This window comes from Convolutriloba macropyga, chromosome 7, assembly GCF_964194025.1.
Source record: "Convolutriloba macropyga chromosome 7, txConMacr16.3, whole genome shotgun sequence".
Classification (NCBI taxonomy): domain Eukaryota; kingdom Metazoa; phylum Xenacoelomorpha; order Acoela; family Convolutidae; genus Convolutriloba; species Convolutriloba macropyga.
This window is the reverse complement of record NC_134474.1, coordinates 25,703,360-25,721,890: the sequence shown is the minus strand read 5'-3', so window position 1 is coordinate 25,721,890 and position 18,531 is coordinate 25,703,360. Positions and strand designations below refer to the sequence as shown.

The 18,531-nt window shown below is 35.5% G+C and overlaps 1 protein-coding gene across 2 annotated transcripts in view; it reads right to left on the bottom strand.

The window, feature by feature from the left end:
* Positions 1-18,531, bottom strand: part of LOC142342723 (uncharacterized) — a 467,707-nt gene that overhangs the window by 74,456 nt on the left and 374,720 nt on the right. For both annotated transcript variants that reach the window (XM_075394244.1, XM_075394242.1), the window contains exons 2-3: positions 3,608-3,921; positions 3,365-3,538 (exon numbers count right to left, since the gene is read on the bottom strand). In XM_075394244.1, the coding sequence (XP_075250359.1) occupies positions 3,365-3,538; positions 3,608-3,914 (481 nt within the window). In that variant the 5' untranslated portion in view covers positions 3,915-3,921. The remainder of the gene's footprint in view (positions 1-3,364; positions 3,539-3,607; positions 3,922-18,531) is intronic.

Here is an 18,531-nt window from a genome sequence, read left to right as displayed (position 1 = left end):
GGCACAAAATTTATGATTCTGTCCAAATATTTGCTCATTTTTCCAACATATCATTATGGAACTGCCGGAAACTGACCAAGTTCAGTCACATTAACCAAAAATTTCTGCTAGTTAAATTATCAACTCTTTGTGTAAAGAAAACCCTTTAGTCAGTGCCACATAGTTGCTTGTCTTTTGGTTAACAATTTGACTACGAAGAGAAGAAAAGGCGATAATTTAAAGTTTTCATCGTTAGAGAAGTAAACGGTACTGTGGGGGGCATAATTCGGTTTGAATGATTTTTAGTGGTTATTTTTGTGTTATTCCACTGATATTTGAGCCTTGTGTTGATATTATCATTGAGGCAAGAGATGTTGTTGATTTTATGGCAAATGGCGTATTTTGAGTTTTACCGTTCTGTTTCGAATTTTGGTGACATTGATAAAGAATATATAAATAAACTTAGTCTCTCCCAGATGCACGGGTCGAGGCAGCGCCCAAACTTAGTCATTGTGGCAAAAACTAAGGTTCTTACGGCACAACGGTTGACGGCTGCAACCTTTGCAGCGATTAAAGCTAGGCAAGTACGTCTTCAAATTTAAAGTGTTCAAGTAGGTCGTCTTATTGTTGTTCAGATTAAAAATAAGTGTACTAATGTCATGGTCTTTGACATTGTTTTAATACTAATGGGACATTAGTTGGCAGAATAGGTCTCTGACAAAAGTTGTGCTGCCTTACAGTCAATCGAATATCAGTCAAGTTATAAAAGGTACTTACGAGTTTCATTTACTTCTCATTTTGGTACTCCTAATCATTAATATATTTCTGAGCATCTATGTGACTTGAGCGCTATAGAAGAATTTTCGAAATTGTTATGACAAATTTGGGTTACCCCCATCGTTTGCTTGGCTTCAAAATTCTGCCAAGTTTATGTCAGTAACTTATCATTCTCAGTATTTCATGTCTAATGAAGCAAGATATTTGTCTATTAAAATTTGACGGTAGCATATGTTCATATAGAAGGCCAAGGAGAACTAGAATTTTTATGCCCCTTTTTAATGTTGAATGTAAACTGACTACTTGACTCAAGCCCTTTTTAATTGCAGTCAGTGGGCGCTTACGTGTGGTAACTAGCAGCTGAACGATTGTAAACCCGAATTGCTTTATTTAAATTCTCTCAGAGTTGCCATAAAGGGTACTTACTTGTTGGCAAATTCTTTCACCGAAACAATTTGCCAACAAACGCAAGGCATGAACATGCGGACCAAGACGTCGGTTTCCACGCTATGTTTAAAGAATTCGATAGTGGAAAGGATTATCGCAGCTCAATTTAAATTTCGGTGATCGCACTCATTCACTCCTAAGCTGTTTCCTTGTTCAGAGAGCTCCGACACTTCTTTGTATCAGATGAATTAATGTCTGATGATAACCAAAAAAAATGTAAAATTATTGGAAGCAACTCACAGGTGGTTTGCAATTGGTTGGTTTAGCGAAGTTAGAATTTCGACAGAGCTGGTCTTTTCCAAAATTTCCGGCAACCTATTCGTTATTCGCAGTGAAGGGACAGATGCTGATTTCCGCTGGGCTAATAGCTAACAGATGAATGGAATCATGGTGATATAACTGCGAGAAAATGTCCTGCATGTTGTTAATGAAGGCGAATCGATTGGGCCATACAATTCGAAATTTTTCTCATTCGAATCAACCAGTAAAACAAACAGTGTTGCTGAGAAAACCTAATGGACATAAAAATATTTCGGCGTTCACAGAAACAATTTGCCAACAAACGCAAGGCATGAACATGCAGACCAAGACATCGGTATCCCTGCTATGTTTAAAGAATTCGACAGTGGAAAGGATTATCGCAGCTCAATTTAAATTTTAGGTGATTCCTATAATGTAGAGACAAAACTACTTCCAGCAAAGCTTTTTTTTAAAAAAAAAGATGTCGTTGATAAAATTTCGTAATATATTTCAGCAACTCAACTACGAAAAACTTTAATGGTTTATTTAGCGTGCAGCACAACTCTCGAACTAAACAGTTCACAATTAAACCGAATAGAAGAACAAGCTTTGGCATGACTTCAACTGTTCTTCAGTGTATACAAAAATGGAACACGCTGCTACTTGATATTCGGTTAGCAAGAAACTATAAATATTTTAAAGAAAAAACTAATGATTCTTCAGCATGAAAAAAATTCTATTGAACAGTAATGCAGGGAGGTTTTAAAAGTTAATTTGACTCATAGGAAGGAAATATGAAGATTTATATCTTACAAATGCTTGATTCGAAATGAAAACCTAATTAAACGGACTTGACGTATATGATTTGGCCCCTTTTGTTATACGTATGTTTAACCTTCTGAGTTATATCAAAGTTAGTTGTTTCAAAAAAATCCGCGCACGCGAGTTCAACATTCTGTTATACACGCAGAACTCTCCGCCTTCTTGTATGTACGTTTTGCGCTTGCCCTATGAATAATATCCAGTGCCGCAAACCAGATCGGGCTTTTTTCACTTAACCTAAAGCTTTCCAAAAATATGATTCAAGAAGTTTGGAGCAGCGAACCACCAGTAGCTATAGCTTTTAATATGCCGCTAAATAATGTCGCGATTCTGAAAATTTTGCAAAAAAAACTATAGACTAATAAAGGAATTACCATTAAAACCGATATAATCAATGACTGAAACGATGGACTTTAAATTTTGTTTTGAAGAAGAATGAATCAGAAAACATGAAAAAGCCAAACTCAATCTGCGCGGATTAACTGCTCGGAAAAAACACAACCGACTTAACGTCGGAAGAATTGCTCTCGAACGACTAGTGGGAGCTCTAATCAATTGCAGCCTGCTCCAGTCGGTGGGGGGTCTAAATGGTACTAAAAAGTTCAATAGTGGGCTTCTAATAACCACATTAGAGGTTAACATATACCACTTAAGATTTAAAGTGAAAATGGCACCAGTTTCGGCGCACCTTTCATTTGACTTTTAGTATTACATTGCCGCCAATTGAGTTCAGCTGCTTGAAAGAGAATTTTAGATCACGCGAAACGCAAAAGTCAAGGGCGTAAAAGTCACTCGAAAAGTCAAAACTGTCCAGCAAAAGTTTTGCATAAGACACACACGTTTACAATAACTGCTATGAACTTCCTTCAAGAACAATTAAAAAAATTATTTCATTCGTTCATTTGTTTCAATTGAAAGTGATATAAACTCTCAGATTGGATTATTTCAATTAAAAAAAAACAGTTGGCAGTCTCTTTTTGAGTACCTTTTTTTGACGATGATTTACTATGCAATGGCACTTATGATTGTGCGGTGCGTAACTTACAGCGTGGCAGGGGGTACCGAAAACCATTAGCAAAACCAGCTATAATCAACTAACCAAAAGCAATTTGGCAGAACTTGACAAACGTAGCACATACGTTCGGCATTGCACTACAGCTTTGGGTGCAGTTATTCAGAATCTTTTTAAGATTTTCACTGATAGCTGAATTTGTATCTTTCTGCAGCAACTCAATGTGCTGATACTTTCTGATGCCGTCATCGCCGCAACTCTCTAAATTGGAAGATACACAAATCAAAGCTAGTCATTGTGCGAAATGAATTAGCACGTAACACTACTTACTATTGGCGGTAATACTTTGGGCCAATAATTTGGAAATATTTGAAACTGACACACTAAGATCATCACATATAAGACCTGACACCAATGTTATTGCATGGCACAACGTTCTTCTGGGAATTTGATTTCCATCTTCGAAGGTAACATTGCACTCTGTCTTCATGAATTGTTGCGAATAATTCATAAAATCTGTCTTAGTTTTATTGCAAGTGATCTGGTTCATGTTGCCTGTCCAAAATTTATACACTGTTTCTTGTGAATAATAGCATTGGCATACAATGCCAAACACTAACAATTTTTGAATTAGCATACTTTCTGAAAATAAAAAAATTCCATTTTTTCCACGCCAGTGATTGTGTCCACACCAGTGTTAATCAAGTTTTGCTTAGAAATCGTACAAATATTCTGTTCTCATAACTGGGTTATTGCAACCCAGAAGCAGAATTCAGAACAACGGCAACTAGCGACATACTCGTCTGGAAGCCTAACGCTTTTGCTGAAGAATTGCAGCAAGAACTGCACAGCCCCGAGCCCTGCCATCACTCTACTTAACTGTGGTGAAGTACCTCCTGTTATTTTCAAAGACCGTGTCGGGAAATTATGACGCTGATTTTTCGGTTTTTCAGGAAGTGGATCGAAGTGCATACAAAACGAGAGTTGCAGCACCTTCCAAAGTAGCCTAAATAGAGTTTTGTAGGCAGCTTCTTGTTCATTTCCGCATTTGCGAGGATTTTCTGGAAGAGATACAGCTTTGGTTCCCAGAAGTTTTCCTGAAACAGGTTTTAGGGAAAGTGACATCGGTTCCCGGAATCTCCTTCAACAGAAACTCCAAAAACTGGTTCAAAAGCGCAAGAAATCTCCTTCAGAAGGGTCATCTGCAAGACTTGGCAGTGTGACACGATCTAATAAATATCTTTCTGCAGCAACTCAATGTGCTGATACTTTCTGATGCCGTCATCGCCGCAACTCTCTAAATTGGAAGATACACAAATCAAAGCTAGTCATTGTGCGAAATGAATTAGCACGTAACACTACTTACTAGACGAAAGACACGTATCCTAACGTCATAAATTTCATCAGAACATCCCTGAGCTTCGCCCTACTTAGAAGCACAATCCTTTGTATAAGAGGCCACAGAGGACAACGCTCTTATAAGGAGGAGTCTTCACCCTGTGCATTTAATGCCGAAGTCAACCCATAAATCTGTACATATAAACCTAATTTGAACTTAAATGTATACTGCTTCATACCAAACTTTGACCTCCAGAAACTGACTGGTAATTTATTCATTTCATTAGCAGACGTGGTGCTCATTTTTCATTCTAACAGCACACAGTGCACTTTGAATTTTCGTCTTTACGATCAGTTGTTTTGATTTTGATCTTTTTGTTTGACCTCGAATGATGTTAGCACCGTTCTGTTATTGTTGACCTTTATTGAATTCAAGTTATTTATATATATCTCACGTCACAGGTCAAACAGCTACCAATCCTGCAGTGTGCCGGAGTTGATAACGTTTCTGAGAACGAACAAAGACGGTTTCAGTGCTATTTTTTACTGTCGACAGATAGGCACAGAAAATATTTTTCCGGAGCTGCTGAAGTCTGAGGTACTGGTGCTAAGCGTAACCGAGCATCTAACTTCGAAGAGAAAAAGGAAGACGCAGGAAGGAAAGTATTGCCAGCTGCATCGGGAAGCTGGGTTGAAGAATAAGACCCTGCAGACAGTGTTACGCCATCAAAACAATTTAAGAGGGCTGCTCAAGAAGGGAAAAGGCAAGGATTTGGGTAAAAGGCAGAGGAAAGCGAGAGCCAAGGCAAGGAAGATGCAACAGACACAGACATAGGAGGATCTCCTAAACAATCGGGTTTCAATGCCCCCTGTTTTTGAGCTTCTTTGAGGTATGTGGTTGCTGCTACCAAAGACGTGGCTCAGGAAAATTTTGAAAAAATCAAACTGCTACAAACTTTATCTCTGTTATTTGAAAACCCTAAGTAAGATCAGTAGCTGCAATAACCGATATGAGTATTTAAAACAATGCATTAAAAATGATATAATTCAGGATTTTTTGAGGTTTTGCGCTCCTAAAAATGAAATTTTGTTCTGAACAAGCAGTGCACAGTTTTCAATTAAAGCTCCTGAAACAAGAAATAAACCGAGCAAAAAAGGGCCGTAAAGTGTTCAAGGAAAAACTTGCGACAGATAGGAGTAATTTTAGGGAGAATGTGAGACAAGGACTGATGCCATCACTTGTTTTCAGCATTAGGCGTGAAATGAGGAATCACTCCGCAATGGTTAAAAACAGACTTAATGGAAAACTTGATAATTTTTTCAGAGAGACAGGATAGACCACTGCGGAATGGCACCCATAGTAATGTTGTGATAATGTATGAACGTGAACTTTCAAAGTTGTACTTGACATCTTATCCTTGAGACCTAAGCACCCTTTAAGGCACAAGTTTAATGAGGTGCACTTCATCGTAGAGGTGGACAAACTTGGACGTGAATTACGCGATAATAAAACTTAGGGTGAGAAGCTTTGTGAGATTTTGTGAGATTGAGGCGTTCGCAAAATGGTATGCTAAAAATGCACGCGAAACCCCAACGGATAGAGGGGTAAACAAAGTGCATTATTATCTAAAAGCAAAGTATTTGCAGGCAGTACCATTTCACAAACGCTGCGGTTTCTGTGTGATGAAGAAGTCAACGTACAAGGAAAAACTTGATTTCGGATCAGTTTCAAATGATCAATGGAGAAAAAGATGAAATTGTGATCAAAAATGAAAAACAGATTAATAACAGCCTGCAGTAATTTAAAAAGCAAGTGAAAATTAGTGACAAAATTTATCAAAGACCCAAGTCAACAGGGTTAAAACCAACGAAATTTTATGATGTGGCAAAGGTAAATAAAAAATGTACACCTCTCCGACCTGTCCTTTCCATACCTGGTTGCAGCCACAAAAACTTGAACAGATTTTTGGCACCATTTTTTTAGAAACTACCGGGAGCAAACACGGAAAGCAACAAGCAAGACGCTGGAGAAGAGTTATCTTGGAGTCTCTCTCTTTCTCTCTCTCTCTTGAAGATAACGAGCTGATAATATCTCTTGACGTGAAAAGTTTGTACACCAGTTGGAGTGGCTATAGAGATTACTCTATGAGAACTCTATTCAAGTAACCGAGCTCTAGAGATCCCAAGGTCCTCAATAAAAAGTTTCTCAAAGCTAGTGGTCATTTTAAATGTAACGGGATCTGGCATGTATAATCAGCTGGTCTGGCGTGGGGTGCATCACTGGCTGTAATACTAGCAACCGTGTGGGTGAAGTCTTTTGAGGCATCACTTGGAAAACCACAGCTTAGTGAAAATAAATCTAGATCCGATCAAAACGGGAATGGCAAAAATCGCAAACAGAGAGTTATTTTCTGAGGATGAGGAGTAGAATGTGAGTCATGCAAAAACTGATTTCATGCAAAAAGCCAAAAGATAACGAATGGGGAATACGACAAAATGCAGGATGTCGTTTGGATTTGTACGTATTGCAGCAATCAACAGACAGAGGGGCGGTTTGAAGAGATGAAATTGATCAAAAGATATTTGGATGATATTATCTGTACGGTTCGTTGTTACCCAGATGAGTACTTAAAATTAAAAAATTCATTACTGAACAACCTGCATTTTACCTTAAGTTGAAGGGGATTTCGTTTTTCTTGACATTAACGAAAATGTGAGCAGCAAAAGTAATATCACCTGTCATTGGTATCGAAAACCAACTGACACCGGAATAGTACTGTATTTTTGTAGCTGCGCACTGCTTCAGCATAAGATAAATATGTTTCAAGGGACGGTTCACAGGGTTTTCATTGCAACATCTAATTGGTTGGTCTTCGATCAGGCAATGAAAAAAAAAATTTGTAGGACAAAAAATCAGTTTCCAGAAGTATGGTCTTGAAAAAAAAATTGTAGGACAAAAAGTCATTTTCCAGAAGTATGGTCTTCAAAACTAGTGAACCAGACTTCAGAAAAAATTATAAGAGGCGCTTTTTATTGTCAATTGAAAACAGCACCAAAAGTTCATCAAAAAAGCAAGACTAGATCTCATGATAAACCAAGTATTTTCTACAATACGGAGGCACCCTTACACAAAGCTTTGCAATCAAATTGAGGAAACTATGCGCTTGCAAATGGTTTTTATAACGCAAAAATTAAGATCCTGCCCCGACTCTGAAATCATTTTTCGATAGAGACCTGAAATCCCACGTGGTATAAGAGATAAAATTTAATGAATGCGGATCCATCAGTGTAGAAAAAACAGGCCGGCATGTTACCACAAAGTTATCAGAACATCAAAAGAAGGATTCACAGGTGGGACAACATCTTTTTGAATTTTGTGGCGCCATGAATGACATTGAATAGAAAATTCTGAATGCCTGTCGGACAGTAGAGAACCTAATGACTATCGAAGCCATATGTATCAGCAAGCTGAAGTTGGCACTAAACACACGCGATGAGTATAGGGGGCAGGAATTTACGATAAAACATTAGCTTAAAGAAAAATTTTCACTTAGAAAAGGAAAAATTGGGCAGAAAACATTTTGTGCATGACAAGGCGAAATTTGTAAAACCTCCACAAGAGAGATAATTAGGGTTAGGAAAAATTGGTAATTACTCTAGAAGTACAAAAACATGGACAAAAAAATCAAGAATAGGAGTGTTTAAAAAGAAATTGGTAACAGATGTAAGTATGAGTAGTAAATAGGCTATAAAATGTATATAGTAAAAACTGTTTGATTGAATTTTTTAAAATAGTTCCTGGAATTGTTTTAATTGTGGTCTCTGGCAAACTTAATTACATATTCATTTTATCCTTTAACAATTTGTGAAACAGTTTCAACCTGACGATGAACGAAAGTTCGAAAACGTTTGTTTTCTTTTTAAAATCTGAAGTAATTTTAATTTGACAAGTTGGTTTGTTTTACATTACCAGAAGTTTTCATTAGAAGTAGTGGTACTCGACACCTTAGTTATTGCTACGTTTGTCGTATTGTTTAGTCCGTAGAGGATTTTTGGCTGCTGCGGCGTAATTTCAGTTATGGAAAACTAACAGAATGAGAATGTTATTTAACATGAAGTACATTGAAAAAGGCAAGATTTTTGGGACACTTTTAATTGCATAATAACTCTGATGTGGAACTTTTTCTTCGAAGAAACAGGAAATCAAATAATCTTTGTTAGATTATATTTGTTTATTCAAGTAATTATATGTGTGTTCTCTGATTGTATTATTGAGTATCCGATGATAATTACAATGTGTTTCAGGCCTTCGTATGTGGGTCTAGAAGTTATCCCAAAAACAATAATAACGCTAACAATCAATTTTCTTCTAATTCTGGTCCTTTAACTGTTCAGAATCTTTCTAATACTTCAGTTCTACAGATCCAATCATTAAAACTGTAAGTTTTCTACAACGATTGCATTCAATAAGTCATACATTTTTCCACCAATAAGAATTAACTAAATCTAAATAGAAGTGGCTGGACATTAAATCCAATCAAAGTTTGATCATTACACGGCGCTTCTTTAATATTAATGTTAACACTACTCATTACACTGCATTAACTCATAAAGCATTGACTCTTTAAAGCATTGAAAAACCAAATTAACAAGACAGCTTTTGGTGTTATGGTTTGCATACTGAACGCAATGGGAATCCTGTTTTAAGATATAAAACTTTTAAAATGGGTGTTCAGTGTTCAGGTTTTGCGCAATTCTTTTGCAAATATGTTGAATGTTGTCTATATCTACTGGAACACTATCTTGATTCGTCAAGATAAATTGTTGGATCAACTGTTGCTCACTCAAAACAATTTTTTTGTTTGCAAGTTTACTCATAGGATGTAATTGCATATACTGATAATTTGTTGCTGAAACAACCAACATCGGTTTTGATTTTATTCTCTTTTCGCAAACCAAAAATTCGAGCATATCGTTGACGATTACATTGTATAACATATGTCGCAGACCAAAATTTAATAATAGGGAAATACAAAAAGTACAAAATACAATCGTTACTGAGGTTTTCTAAGTTCCAGCTTTTGCGAAATTTGTTCTGAATGAATAGTTTCAAGTTTTCAATGTTGAGAATAATAACTAATATAATCTCGTCAAATTTATCGAGTAATTTTTTGTCAAATTTAGACACCGTTATCATTTTTAATTGTATTCGTTCAATAATATGTCTGCGAGCTTCAGACCTTGATGAGAAGTGTGGCAATTTCAAAAAATCTGGTAGCCTTCTAAAGAGGCCTGGGATTTTGCTGTGATGGATCAGCTAATTTGATGTCTATCTTTTTGCATTTTCTTTTCTGCAAGAAAACAAATCAGCTCTCAGTTCCATTGAGCTAGTCTCCATTTTTGCGCCGCATTTTGAATCTAACACACATACTTGACACCCAGGACCTTTTGTTCGTTTGGGACGATTCGTATTTTTCAAACCACTGTGAAAAAAATAGAAGCTTTTACTGGATGATGTTATCAATCCTTTGTCATTACCAAGAATTTTCGCTTTTTCCTTAATTGGAAGTTTCACCGTCAAGATATCAGAATTTTGTAATGCTGAGAACTGGATACCAATTAGCAATGAACCAAGAGACTATTTTCCGCGGGGTTTCCAATGAGCATCCAATTACACATATTGAAAATCAATCGGAGCCCACAGTTGCAAGATTGTGGTTGTGAGAGCAATGCTATGCCTTTTGTTGATTCAGCTATTGCAATATAATTTGTTTCCTTTTCATATTTACGAGCGCAATTTTTTTATCCTGCGTTTGTCATTGGTACTAGAGTTGATTTATATAAGTTGAGAGCTGTCGATCCAGATGCAAAGGGCAAAGCTTAGGTGAAAATTATTCTTGATTTGACTACCGCTACATTTGTCGAAATCTTTGTCTCGTAATATATAAGGTTTTTTTGTTCGTTGGAAAAACAAGTGATAAACTATCTCTCTAGTGAACTCGATTTAAGGCTACTTTTTGGAGAATTTCCAATAGAACTGATCGCGGTAGAAGACATTTTTGTTATAACTCTGTTTTATTATTGACATGACAGCATTCAGTAAATTGAGTTAGTAGGCGTAAACAGCAAGTCTGTAGGCTATAATAAGATTGTTAATTGCAAGCAGTGAAGCAGCTAAATTGATTGCACTTTGAGCAGTTCATCTTGTGCGTTGAAATACCGATTAAAGGCCATTGAGCTTCCCGTATTTTTATTAAGCAGTTTAATAGCTTGGTTTAAAGTTATGCTGCGCTTTTCCTGCGTTACAGTGAGAAGTGATTGCGTTTTCTGTAGGATTTTTCATTTGCGATGCAGTTATGTTTGTTTTTGTTTAATTTCAAGATGACTGCAATCCAGCGATATTTACTTTCTTCCAGTTCTTGTCGAGGTCCTCTTGACTGTAATTTGATCTTCCGCAACTTCCAAATATTGACCATAATGAACATGCGATGCCTGCTCCTGCTGATAAAGCTGTTAATGCTCTAAACGCTATTAAGCCAGTTACTCTTTTGTTTCTCTAAGATCAGTAAATACTCACTCACTAATGTTGTTGATCCCATTGTTTCAATAAGTTCTACTTGGAGTTCTTTTATGCCAATTTCGGCTGCTTGTTTTTGTTTTTCAACGTGTTTTGAAATCAATTCAAATTTAAGCAATGGTTCATTTGTTGACATATTTGAAATGTCATAACCGAACTCGTATTTGCTCTAAATTGTTGATAAAGCAGTGTTCAGATGTTTGAGTTGCTCGTCAATAGTTTAATTAATTTGAAATAACGAAATCAAAAATTGAACGTTTATAAACTTTTCAACTAACAAAACTTTTTGTTGACAACTAACTCAATACCGTTGTTCTCATATTCGATATAGCTCATTGAAATGGTTACTGTAATTATAAGACTAAATTTTGCCAGCAAAACCATTTTATCCGAAAATGACAGATTTTTCAGAGGATTTGATTTTAGCCTTAGGTGGCCAAGCTAAGAGTAGTTTGTACCCACTGAGTCTCCATCAAACCATTGTAATTGAAAATAATAAATTCAATTGTTGAGAATCTCAAGAAAACATCTGTGGGTCCTGCCGATAACATCTTTGGGTAATTTGAGTCTTCATAAACAGCCTGCAGTGATAATTTTGATTTCATTATTGTGTTCTCTAGAATTACTGTGTTGTCTCCCTCATGCCAAAAGCCGTCTTGTTGAAGTGTCGCGTGTAATTCCGCTGTTTCATCGGAAATGTTTAGTAGCAAAAATTTATTAATTGTTATTGCAAATTTCAAAAGTTTTTTGGTCTACACTAGACCTCACCTTTCAACATGTAGCTTTATATATAATTTTTGCATAATATAGTAAACGTTCTGGTAACTGAAGTGAAATGTCTGTTTGCAGTATCTTCTGTGTTGTAGCGTAAAGTATGAAAAAAAATTTAGGCCGTCACTAATTCGTTTCTTTGTTTTTCTCTTTATGATGGTTTCGGCCTGTAATAAGATAAATATAGACATTGAAACAAAATTTTCTGTCGCAGATATGCAATCATGTTCCTGGCGTCTGGTGTGGCTGTCTTCACATCGAATAGTGTTGAGTATCCCTGCGTTTCAGAGGAAGTGGAATCTGTTGTACAGTATTGGTCTCTGTTCTCTCTTGCCTGTTTATTAAGCGTATGCTGCTGGCCATTTTTAATTGCTGCTGTTTTGTTTTACTTTTGTTAAGTGCCTCCAAAAATTAGTCTTTCAGTGTAATTCAATTTTAAAGATTTATGGGTAGATTGCATTTTGTAATGTCATGATTGATAAGTTTTTAAAAAATATATTCCAAGTACACGAAGTTTTTGGCTGTCAATTTACGAAGAAAGTGAATGATTCAAGAAGAGTTTTTATAATGAACTGGTTTAAAATCCATTCGTTTTAATTCCAATGTTCAAGGTGCTTCAAATTGGATCAATGATATTGCGGAGTTTACTACTCAAGGTTTTAATCATTTATAAAATGATACCTGGTTGAGTTTACCCCCTGCAATAACAATTCATAATTTGCACAAAGCTGATAATTGCTTTTTACTCGATAAAGCAAATCCTAGTAGTTCGAATCAATTTCGTAAATTATTAGATAAATAATATACCATGCCTTCAACTGTAAAAAACAGCTGCCATTAATCACGAATTTAACCAGCCTGTTCTGATTTAAATGGATTTTTGTTTTCTGCAAGTTGTTATTTGTTAAAATAATGTTTTATTCTACTTCTGAGTTGTTAACTTTTTCTAGTTTTGATTCATTATTTCAGTTTAATCTGCATTAGACAGATGGAAACGTTGAATCTGGTAAGAAAAATTCAAATTCGTATGCTCCTGTTGGTGAAAAGAAGTTCATATTTTGTAATCGTGGCAAACAAAGTGCATTACTAGAAAGGCAACTTAGAAGTGTTAAGATTTTCATTCAAATTGTAAGGAATTGTCCGGATAAATACAAACATTCCATGTACTTTTACATTCCAAACAAACCTCATTTCCTCTGCAAGCATGTTTCATGCGTGCACTCTGTCTTAACATTCACAACCGTTGAACTCGGAAGAGTCAGTGTAACAAGGAAGCTTATACGATCTTACGCTTCTTCTGGCCAAAGTTTTGTTATTACCAATAGTGCAACTGACCGCGGTTGCCTTGCTGGTTCAAGTAAAAATCGTAGGCGGAATTTCTTCTTGCCTGGTCTGAGAGCAAAACAAGAAGAAAAGCGAAATAAGGATAATGGTTAAAACTAATTTAGGCAAATAAGTTAATGAATATAGGAGTAAAAAGACAAGAAGTTGGTTATATATTATTTAGAAACCTGCAGTTAAGGTTGCACCATGGTGTTGGCATAGACTGTATAGCAGTGAATGAACTGCATTCAATAAACCTCTGCGTTACAACAAGTCTCTGGAATGCATATCAAACCTGGCGGTCAGGAGTTGACATTCAACGGAGGCTAAATAAACAGTTTTCCCAAAAAAAGTACTTTTTTATAATTTATTGTAATTTACGGTGCTATATCATAAAAGTTTGTAGAATGAGTATGGATTCAATAAATGCACAGGAACCTAAGCTACAATCGTATGCAGACGATTTTTTTTATTTTCTATTGTATCTTGAGAACCATGAGTTTTTGTAGGTTTTGCTGGTGATATTTTTGTTAAAAACATGAATAATCTGGAGTAAAAACTTGCCCTCTCTTTTTCTCTCTTTTGATTGGTGTAATGTACAGTTTTTCCAGAGTCAATTTCGGAACGGCTGGTGATCATTCGGTGTGTAATATAATTAAGTCAGGAAAGTACTATATATGTGAGTATAAACATATTTTCATTTAATCAAAGTGTTGACTTACGGAGAAAATAACGTTGTAGTATTTAAAATAGAATAGTTTTTTGGCCGAAAAATCTTTAATCAGAATTAAATAGCTGATTCTGCATCCTGATAAGATCATATCGTGAAACGAAGTTGGCACCTTGCTGTGATTGTTGTTTAGCTCCCACTGTTCCAGTTTGTTGAACTGGTTTTGAGCTGTTGAAAGTGGAGTTTATTCATTACCTTTGCTCGTGGTGCTCTTTCAGACTTTTTGTCTGCTATTTTTTTTTGGTAGATTTGATTCCGATGCTTTTGGTTTAAGTGGTAGGACAACGCTTCGGGTACTGACGGGTTCTGGACTTAAAACTCTAAACTTGATGTTGAATGAACTGGATCATTTCTATCTGATCTCGAAGTTTTAAATATCGATTTTGACTAGTCAGCGCTTGATTGTGTTTGGCTATTAGAGAAGCTAGAACCAGCCGTTGTCCTTTCAGGAGTGTTTTCTGTTGGTTGATCAATTCAATTTCGTTAGCTTTGTTTGTACTTTTGTTACTTTACTTTTTTTAAATCCCATGGATTGTAGAGAATTTCTTCTAAACTACTTTCGAAAATTTCGGGTTATTGTAGAACTTCAGGTACTAAAGGATCTGCTAATAGCTTACTGTCAATACTAGCAAGGTCGTGTGTTTCGTATTGTGGTATGATAGGGTTCAATCGATTTCTCTGGACTATCTGCGTGTAGTTTGATTTAAAATGCTGACTACGTATTTGCTTCTCGAAAGAATTTTTTCAGGTTGATATAGCCCATCTCTTTACGTTGTAGAATTCTGATTTTTTCATGATAGTTCAACTGTTTTAAGTTCCACGTAACAAAATGTTCATGTAATTTCAGTGACTCGGCAGCTGCTTTTCTATCGTAGTTTTTTTTTAAATTTGTTAAAATATTTCACGAGAGATTTTGTTGTTTGCCCGAAAGTGTCGTCATTTTGCTCTGTAAATGAGATATGTAGTCTCACTTTCTACAGTGATGGTACAATGTTCTGTTGTTAATTCCTATGTCTATAGTGTTCATTGGAAATCCACCATGAAATAGTAGCGTCGGTCGTCCACCAATATTTTTATGGTAGCTGGTATTGTGTTGCAATAGTGCCAAGTCTATGTGTTTATGCCAATCGTGTCTAAATTGCTTTTCATATACTCTTAAAAAGCATTTCAGTGGTCCATGAGATGGCTCAGCTACAACGATTGTTCGTGCATGCTTTAAGGTTGCCTGCATGAGTTTTATTCTAAAAATTTTGCGAGTTCATTGAGTAATTTTGAAACAATTTGTGAACCTTGAACAATAACTAATAAATGTGGTACATATGAGTGTTTCATGAACCATTGCACCAAATACTTTGCTGCTGTTTCTGCTGATATTGAAGTGAGTGCCTAAGCAAACATGTTTCTTGTTTTAACGTCCATTCCATTCAAAATATATGAATATCCGCAACTATGTCCTAATTTTCCTACAATGTTTATTTGGAACATGTTAAGTGGCAGGCTTGCGTTGGAACCGACTGGATTTATTGGAGGTGTTAAGTGTTTGTGCTGTGGAGATTTTGTTTGTGCGCACGTAAATCAATTATTAATTTACACCATTAGAAAGTCAATTAAACCACAAAAAAGCGATTTCTGCTGAATTGACGTTCTGTTTTTAATATTCCCAAGTGTCCCTTGATTTATTGTTGTAAATATGGTGCAACAACTCTGTTTGTGAAGGTTCAGGAACAATCTGCTACTTGGGGTAATTTTGTTGCGTTTGATCAAAGAACTTTGTATACAAAGTAACATGTTGTAGTGTTATTTGGTTAAGATGCTTATGGTAATTCTTCAAGTTATACGTGGAATACGTCGTTTCCGGCTGAATTTTTTTTAAAATCCAGGTTTATACTTCCACTGTGTAGTTTCTGCTTCTATTTCGTTATCCGTATTTATAACTACGATTTCTGGTTTGTTGTGGTGATTTTGTTCTGGCACAATTTGTTCGGTAACATATACTGAGATTATTGCCTTATCCGATGTATTTGATAAAAGTTAAATTTGTATTTTGTGTAATTGTATTTGATCTTCTAGCTTCAGCTTCATTTTTGTTTCCGGATTTATATGTACCAGAGACAACTAATTCGCTTTGCCTGGAATGTGGCCTAGTACAAAGTTGAATGAAAGCAAGTAGTTAACAGCTTTCCAAAGTTTGCCTGGTAGCCGTATCGTTTGAATGACTCGTGTTACAATTTTTTTGTCTGTTAACGCAATAATTGGCATGTTTAAGTCCCCAATTTATAATAGGTTCAAAGTTTCCAAGGTATACTGTACATTAATAAATTACTTGACATAGATTGAATGTATTAACTGTGCTGGAGTGATTAAATGAGAACCAAAAAGCTACTGGATCGTAAGATTTTGTTGAAGTGGTACTATTAAGAATAGAGTATTTTTCAATTAATAATACAAAACTTGCTGCATAGAAACTTGCACCATACCTGATGACGAATTGGCAGTTTGGTTTTGCCATATTTAATAAGAATTTTTGCGCTTTTTCCAGGTCATCTTTCAGCTTCTCACAAGGCTTTAGTGATGTACAAAAATTAAAATGAATGTGTTTTCTTTTGGTGGTAGCATTTAAATTGATTGCAGTTTTCCAGTCAAATTGGAATAATTCTCTAATTGCACTTAAGAGATCCAATTAATCTTCTTGTTTGTTTGATAAATTACAGTAATTTTACGGTTTTCTGAGATTTTTTGAGTTTATCTTTATTTGTTTTCATACCTCCTGTAATTGTATGACAATTTTTTTTCAATTATTCCCAATTCGCATTTTTTTTTGTTGACAATTGAATCACAAGTTTTTTATTTTAACAAAACTTTGTTCCAAGCTTGTGTAAGTGCCTCTCCATTGATTGCTTCTTATCCTAAATCACTGAAATAAGCGAAACAACTATCGCTTGCAACGAATGCAAAATTTGTCGGTTTACACAAGCACTATGTGAATGCACGCCCTTCAAAATCAAATGCTAATAAATGAATACTCAACTACTTCATCATTTGCATCAAAACTATGTTTGGCTGCAATCCAACTTTGCAAAAATTGATTTCCCTGCTAAATAAGCACTGGCATCAGCCATTTTCGGAATAGGAAAATTATGATTCGAGTACTCATGTCTAAGAAATTGGTATAATTTCGAAGTTCAATCAGAATTTGGAGTTATCCACTTAACTTTCGTTGGGCAAAAATCCGTGACAAGTACTTGAAAAATAGTATCGTTGTTATGATATCATAATATTGCATAAGTGCAAGTTGGATAATTAGTTCGCATTGGGAGAAAATCAATCCTACATGATTATTGGTATTTTTCACTAAATCTATTAGTTGTTGTGCGTCTCTAAAAAATTTTAAAAACGCAGCAACACCTCTTCCATGTTTTGACTTTGACTGGTATTGAATATTAACTTATCCCAATTGGGTTTGATATTTTTTTGCGGTTGGCGTCATTACTGGTTGAATCAAGCATTTTTTCTGCTTATATTTTGTTGGGGACTCATAAATTTTCTTTTCTAGTTGGATAAAATCCGAGGTGTCTTTACAACTTACAGGTGTCGGTTACCAAAAGCCATTTGACCTTTCGTGAAATGCTTATCGACGCATTGTTGTGCTGATTTTGGATAGCTAGTATCGTGTTCATTATTTTTAATAAGACTACAAATAGAAGGAAGAACTATTTTGATAAACAACGCTTGTTCGTATTTTAAAACTTCAAAATTTTGCTACTCTTTTCTCTGCAGTAAATGTAAATTTTTTTGGATTGAGAATCATGATTCCAGTGTGAGTAATTTCAGCCAATTTACTAATAGAAGACAATATGCCTAACTTAACTTCAAATTGAATTGAAAATTCTATCCATCCTGACTCATATTCATCAGCTTTGACTGGGTTAATCAGTTCACGTTCAATAATTTTTTGCTGGTTCAGTTGTATAGTAAGTTTAGAGAATGTTTGTGAATAATTTTATTTCGATAATTTTCTATCGGACTTTGTTGATGAAGCCACTGAGATAGATACTTCCGGTAAATAAAGAAGACCCTAATAAGGATGTATTACATTTTTGTTTTTGCGAAACAATAGAAGGCCGTGTAACGTTGAAGTAATGTTTTCTAAAATTAAAAATTCTTCTGTAAATTGACAATTGTCGATGATTAATTGATATTGAGCGCATTTTCAACACGGTTAACTATACCATCTGCCATATTTCCTGCTTCGAGAAATACTTCTGAAGATTTAAGAATCATGCTCGGCTCCTTGTTCAGTATCAATTTGAAGAGTTTAAGTGGCAATGCGCTTTCAAATGCGCCCGTATCTAATGAAGCGTTTATATGGAAAGTATCAAAAATAAGCGTTACAAAGAAAATTTTCTTGACTAGTAGAGAAATTCTGCTAGTTTTACATGCTGGGACAACAGACGTTAGATAATGTGGATCTTTCAGTTTATTGAAGGTTCGTATCTGTTGTACGGGATGTTTTTC